The 7,385-nt window shown below is 38.6% G+C and overlaps 1 protein-coding gene across 1 annotated transcript in view; it reads left to right on the top strand.

The window, feature by feature from the left end:
* Positions 1-7,385, top strand: part of NNT (nicotinamide nucleotide transhydrogenase) — a 58,740-nt gene that overhangs the window by 31,684 nt on the left and 19,671 nt on the right. The window contains exons 13-17 of the mRNA XM_026865923.1: positions 643-788; positions 2,279-2,474; positions 3,083-3,316; positions 5,211-5,371; positions 6,086-6,265. Coding sequence (XP_026721724.1) covers positions 643-788; positions 2,279-2,474; positions 3,083-3,316; positions 5,211-5,371; positions 6,086-6,265 — 917 coding nt within the window. The remainder of the gene's footprint in view (positions 1-642; positions 789-2,278; positions 2,475-3,082; positions 3,317-5,210; positions 5,372-6,085; positions 6,266-7,385) is intronic.

The raw sequence follows: 7,385 nt of genomic DNA, 5'->3' as shown, positions 1-7,385 counted from the left end.
CCCCCCCCCCCAGCCCCGGCTCCCCTGCCTTTGATTTTCATAGTAGTTACTGTATCTGGTTTGCACACCCTGTGGTATAGCCCTTTTTTTGGGAAACATTTAAATGTACATTTTTCTTTTACAGTATCGTCTGGGTGATGGTTATATGAAATATATTTTCCTGTATATCCCAAGATGGTGCTCATTTGTCCTTGTATTCCTTTTCCTACTTGAAAAGTACACTAATGGCATAGAACAAAATTCTGCTTCCTTGGGTTTCAGAAGTCCCAGCTTCATGAACAAAGATGAAAAAGTGGGCAATGTGACTTATAAATACTGCTTTTTGCTAGAATAGATAGGGAAGAGGACATAGTCATAAACTAACCTGTATCCTACAGTCAGTGTAGAGCCAGAGCAAGTCCTCCAGGCTTTCCATCTCCCTCCTTTTATGAATTTCGTCAAAAAGTTAAAGACAACAGGATCTCACCCTGATTACATCTTTGTTTTCTGGTGGTTTTCCAGATTACTAGATTTTCAGAGGCTTTGTTGGTGTCAGTTGCTAACTATCTGTGGTAATACAATGTAACCAAGTATTTCTCTTATACTTTGGTGTATATAGTTTCAGATTTTATTTTTGTAAAATCGCTTCTTTTTTTTGGCCAGGTGGATTTCTAGTTACACAGAGAATGCTGGATATGTTCAAACGTCCCACAGATCCTCCTGAGTACAACTACTTGTACTTCCTTCCTGGTGGTTTATTTGTAGGAGGCTATGCAGCTGCACTCAATGGTGGTTATAATATTGAACAGGTAAGAAGATAACTTTGTGGCTCTTAGCCCACTGTTTCCAGCATGGTATGCTTCTTCTCTGCCTTACTCTGTTGAGGAGTAAATAGCAAATTAGCCATGGTTTTTCATCAACTACGTATTCCCACAAGGTCAGTCTGAAGTTGATTAAGTTTAAAATCGTACCCCAGATACTGAATCTGCAAATTTTAAAACTTTTCAGCACAGAGGGATGTACAGGAATTGTACCTATAGCACCTTTTACAGTAAACTTTTGTTTTCCTTTATTTTAACAGTAAGAAAAATCAATGTGCTTTGCCCTCTGTGTTTGGAAAAAGTGAATCCAAACATACCTTTATTCCAGGGGCTTGTATTATATTTGATTTTTTTTCAGTTATCCAGACATGTACAGATCAGTTCATTTAAGTTTGTTTATGCTTTTTGAAAACAGGAGTTCACATGTGCCATAAGCAAATTTTGAAACTGTTCCGATAATGAACAGGACTGTTTAGCTTTGGGTTTGTACTAAAGAAAAACTTTTATTCTGAACTTGTCATGCTTTGAAGTCAGCCAGCAGCCAAACACCACCCAGTGGGTTGCTCACCCTTCCACTCGGTGAATGGGGAAGGAGACTGAAGGAACACAGGAGAAATCTGTGGGTTGAAAGAAAAAACAGTTTAATCAAAACAATAACAATAGAATGGAAAGTACAGAGAGCTAATGCACAATGCAGTTGTCCACCACCTGCCGGCCAATACCCAGCCTGCCCTTGACCAGCTGTCAGAGGCCCCAGTGGAGAGAGAACCCGCATCCTTTATGTACTGAGCATAATGTCACATGATACAGAATAATCCAGTGGCCATTCTGGGCCTGGCACTCTGTCTGTACCCCCTCCTAGCTCAAGAAAATGTAACTGTTACATGAAATCCAGGTTGGGTGCTCTGTGTTCCCTCCCAGCTCAAGAAAATTAACTCTCCCAGCCAAAACCAGGACAGTCTCCATCCCTAATTCCATACCATTTATGTTGTGCTCAGGTTCCTGATACACTCTAATAACCACCCCTTTCCCTGGTCTCACAGATACCATTCTCTTAGTCTGTGTGTCATCCTTCCAGAATGTCAGCTGAGTTTATTTAGTCCGTACTTTGGGTTTGCTCTGTCATGACAGTCTTTTAAGACTAGAGGGATAAGGCAGAGTTGCCCCAGTCGGTGGAGCAGGTGACCTTGAATTTGGCTGGAGGATAGTGTGTAGTCTCTGCTACAATAGGAGCTCATGGTACAGATAAACCAAGGTCATAAAGTGGGGAAGAAGTTTTAATAGATACCACGTTTTAGTTGGCCAGAAACATCCTATACAACATTTTCTCACAGTCAAGAGTTTTGACTTAATTTAAGAAATGTGACTTACGTTCTGGAGGCATCAGTCCTTTTGTGTAATAATCAGAAATATTTTTATAATGATTTTTCAGTTTGTCTACTTCATAGATGCATGTTGATGTTTTTCTTATTTTAAAGATGATGTACCTGGGCTCAGGCTTATGCTGTGTTGGTGCCCTAGCTGGTCTGTCCACCCAAGGAACGGCTCGTCTTGGAAATGCTTTGGGTATGATTGGTGTGGCAGGAGGTTTAGCAGCAACTCTTGGAGGCCTTAAACCCTCACCTGAATTGTTGGCACAGATGTCAGGTGCAATGGCACTTGGTGGTACCATAGGTATGTGTATGATATTATAAAATAACAATATGTTCTCTATACATGGATTTATGCAAGCTGTATTTACACAAAATACTGTATAGCTCAGAGGTGAATTGACTTGTATGGCTTGTGTATGTTGTTTTACAAATATGTGAACAAAGAATCACAAGGGGCTTTTACTAATGTATCAGGATGTGGTAAAGAATGGGGAGACTAGTGAAAGAGCAGGAACATATCATCTCTGTTAGGGAAACTAGGTATGCAGAAGTGAATGAACTTGCCCAACTTGATACTTCAGTTCTTGGCTGAATGCTGCAAAACTGCTTTTGTTTACATTGTGCTTTCATGCCAGAATATGTTGAATTTCTCAATATTTAGTGAAGCATCTAAGAACATGATATGCTTAAATCTTCTCTCTAATTTCCATGATATCCTCACTGCACAAAATACACATATGTATCTGTCAGTTTAATGCCATAGTAATTTCTACTGTAGAACAAACTTTTCCATTGGAACAGGCATGGTGTGCATGTATTCTTTGCACACTAACCATGATACATTAATTTCTAGCTGCACAGATTCGTTGTGTTTTGTAACACTTACCTCCTGTCTCCAACTCTCAATAGGTTTGACGATTGCTAAACGCATCCAGATTACAGATCTGCCTCAGCTGGTGGCTGCTTTCCATAGTTTGGTTGGTTTGGCTGCTGTGCTCACCTGTGTAGCAGAATACCTGATTGAATACCCTCACTTTGCTACTGACCCAGCTGCAAACCTCACCAAGATTGTAGCCTACCTTGGCACGTACATTGGTGGAGTGACTTTCAGTGGCTCTCTTGTTGCTTATGGAAAACTGCAAGGTGAGACCTTCCATTCAGAATTAAGCATTTGTAAAAGGTTTTGGTGTCATCCTTGTCTCCCTCCCCACCTCCCTCTGAATTTAGCTCTGCCTTTTAGACTACTTTGTGATTGGAAAGAAACCTTGTATTTTGCATCAGGTAACAGTTTATATGTTTTAATTCTTATATGTACTTCTGTCTTTCTTATTCTATTTAATTTGTGTACAGCTTTAGTTATGAAAGGTTTGTTTTCAGTGTTTGGACATACTACTGCTATTAATTGCCAAATCAGGTAAGCTTCCCTCGGTTCATCTTGTCTAGAATTAAGTGTAGCTTTAGTGTTGTTAAGACACTGTTTCTTTAACTGATTTTACTGAACTTTTATGATCACAACTTTGTATTTCTGAGCAGACAATTTAATTGAAAATTTTAACTGCTGGACTCGGTGAGCACCGCTAATATTTATGGGGTTTTATTCTTAGCATTGAAGGCTTCATTTAGGTAGGCAGCTTGCAATACCAGTTGAGTGCCTCACTTTAAACCATTCAGTTCACTGTTTACCTATTGTGCAAATTCCATGTGCCATACCTCTTAACGTTTTAGTAAATACACCTTCTAAATTAAATACTCACTAATTCCTGTTTCTTTTGCACCTGAAGATTTCTTATTGCATTTATTTTTGGTTTTGTAAACATACAGCTTTTGAGAAACTGAGGTAATATTTATACTAAGAAGTTTCAGCTAAGAGCTTCCTATTACTAATCCTGTTATTAGCTTTGCAATAGTTCCTTTGGGAAACATCTGTTTGCTTTCTTCAGTGTTTATGAGACCAGCCATTGAAGGAGGAAGCATGACATGGATGGAAAGCTGTCTTCTCTAATAATCTTTTGAAGGATTTGTCAGTAGTATGTATTTCTGATGTGTTTCTGCTAAGTAGTTACTCATTTATTTTTTTCTTTCTTTTTTTTTTTTTAATCTTCTCCATCTTACACCTGCCATCACCTCCATCATTTGTGTGCATGTCCCTGGTGAACTTTGCTGCCTGTCTCAGCCCACTTCCCTGGTGGTTTTTTTTTTTCTTCCCCTTGCATTTTCATATCAGCATGATATGCAATAATAAGCTTGTCTATACTATTGAACTGGAGGTAGTAGGTCACACGATTTGACTCCTAAGACTATCAGTTCACCCTTTCCCTTGAATTCAGGTAAATTTAAATGAGGCACTCAGTGAGTACTTACATGAAAGGTAACAGATAAACTTGCTGTATTCTTGGGGAGAAAAAAGCCAACCAACCAAACAGCCCTAGGGTAAAAATAAATATTTAATTGTCTTTTAAAAGTGAATCACACAAATACCAAACCCTCTTTTGCCCTCAAGTCTCTGCCAATGTGGGAAACTGTGGGAAGTCAGAGGAAGCTGTGGGAAGTGACAGGGTACTGGTGAAATTAAAACATTTGAAAGCATTTTGGGGTTGACTGCACAGTCATTTTTTTCTAAGCACGCATCTGCACAAGGAAGTTCCAGCTAAAAGCTTCATATTGCAAAGCATCATATACAATATGCAAAGCCTTGGGGCCAGAATGAAAGTATGTGGGTTGTTTTGTTGTGGTTTTTTTTTTTTTTTTAAAAAAGGCTTCTCAAGTGAAGAGATATTTGTGATTTTCTAAAGTACTTCAGCAAGATTAAGAAGTAAAATGAGTTTAAACAGGAGTATTTGAGAACCTAGACTAAGTTTGAATGTCTTGCAATACTGAGTCAGCGCAAGGTCTCAGTTTCAACTAACGTTTTATCTTCTGCCCCTCCTTTTTGCTTTTTTAAATTTTTCTTTTGCTAAGGTATTCAGTGTTCTCTGAAGGCAAGAGTCAGGCTTTCCTGCATGTATGTGTCAGTCTCTGAATATGCATTTGATTGCAGGTATCCTGAATTCTGCACCACTGCTCTTGCCTGGTCGACATGCATTGAATGCAGGATTGCTGGCTGCCAGCGCTGTCGGAATGATTCCATATATGATTGATCCTAGTTACACAACGGGAATTACTTGCTTAGGTTCTGTGTCGGCTCTCTCAGCCATAATGGTAAGTTGGGGAATTGTAGGAGGTGAAACAAATTAAACAAGCAGTTTGTTCTTAAGCTTTGCAAACTTCCACTTAATGATTGTATTTTACCATCCTCAGTCACAGCTGTCATAGTGCCTGTATGCTAACTTGCAGTAGCAATTAGCAACTGACTTTCCTAATTCTAGCTGTAAATTAGAACTCTTCCAGGGAGCAGGTGTGTATTTATAGAATTATCTTTTGCAGCTGTAACTCAATGGAGTCTTTTATATGACAAACTGATATTTAAAAAGACTTTTTGGAAAAAGACTTTTCCGTGAAGTACTTAAGAGGTTTGGATTATTCCTATGTGTAACTTCCCCCAGTCACTCACACAAGCTGTTGCAAAGTTTACCCTGAATATTATCGTTCTGTAAACTGAGTCTTGTGAAGACTGCTCAGTATGAATCCTTTAATGGTATGAACAGTTCCATGAAGTTGGGAAGATATTTTTGCACTAAAAATGTGACTTAAGCGCAGCATGAGGACAGTGGAGTGCCTTCCTGTCCTCTCTCAAAAGGCAGAATTGGCAATTCCAATCCTCAGGCCACAGCTGGATGGTCTCCTACATTGAAAATACTTGAATACATTATTAAGTAACTTGGTATTTATTTTTCAGTGCTGCAGGCATACTGTCTTCTCTGCATGTTCTCCTTAGTTGTAGCTTATACTGAAATATTTTCTTTCCTTTTCTAGGGTGTCACTTTAACAGCAGCTATTGGAGGTGCTGACATGCCTGTAGTTATTACTGTTCTCAACAGCTATTCTGGATGGGCTTTGTGTGCTGAGGGCTTCCTACTGAACAACAACTTGTTGACCATTGTTGGTGCGCTCATTGGCTCCTCTGGGGCCATCCTTTCTTACATCATGTGTGTGGTAAGAAGTCAGCAGTTGTGCTTCTTTTCCAAGTAATGAAAAACCTTACTTACCATGATTGCTAGGAAGATAAGCAAAGAAGACCAAACTGCTAGGTGTTCACAGACTAGAAGATTCTTGACTGAAACTGTCAGATTAGATGTCAGTCATCTCTCTTTGGTTTGGAGAGATACATACTTCAAAACTGAGGAAAGCTTTTGCGTTGACTTTGGCATTGAGTGTTTGAATCTGGGCTCAAATAGATATGATTGCGGTGCTAAGCTGTTTTTTTTTTTTGTCATATCACTCTGCAGTGTTGTTAAATTTAAGCTAAGTTTAAAATTTATCAGTAGGAGATACTTTTGGTAAGCAAACAAAAAAAATATTTGGTTCAATTAGTAATTTAAAGTTTGTTTTTTGCAGTGTAAGGGTGTGATACTTTCTTCAGAGCACCTACTTTGAAGTACCACGGGGTGGCAGCATGCTTTCATGAAGTACCACGGGGTGGCAGCATGCTTTCATGAAGTACCACGGGGTGGCAGCATGCTTTAATTAATTTTCGCTGATACTAATGACTGTGTCAGAGCAAACTTGAGCTTCAACTCTGTGTAAATCATATTGTATTATTAATGGTCGTCTCTTCTCTGGAACATTTGTACAGAAGTCTCTTGTTTTCCCATGTCTCGCTCCTTTTTGTTTTCAAAGTTGGAGCGGTAATGACTTAAAACTTCACAATGCAACAGCTGCCAACCTCCCAATTCTCTATTGTGTAATTCTGTTTCACTTCTGCTCTTGTGTTCTTGTATGATCAGTGTTTCTGTTCTGTTGTGATGGTTTTGCTTTGGTCAGCTCTGGCTGCCTTCTTTTACTTTGTCTCTGCTGATAAATAGTGTTGTCACCATGTTAGGAATGTTCAGTATCATTCATTTTCATCTCTCTCAAGGAAAAATTTCATAAAAACTTAGAAAAATTATTTTTGTGCAGCTTTGTAGAGGTGAGTTGAAATGAACAATCCTGGGCATGAATTTTAAAGAATTTTTCTTGAACATCTTGTATTTCCTTATCAAAAGGAAATCAAGTTATATTACTCCTGGGACATCTTTATATATATATATATATATATATATATATATATATATAT

The sequence above is a fragment of the Athene cunicularia genome, assembly GCF_003259725.1.
Source record: "Athene cunicularia isolate RWA chromosome Z unlocalized genomic scaffold, athCun1 chrZ_part1, whole genome shotgun sequence".
NCBI classification, from domain to species: Eukaryota; Metazoa; Chordata; class Aves; order Strigiformes; family Strigidae; genus Athene; species Athene cunicularia.
This window is presented reverse-complemented; position numbering and strand designations above follow the sequence as displayed.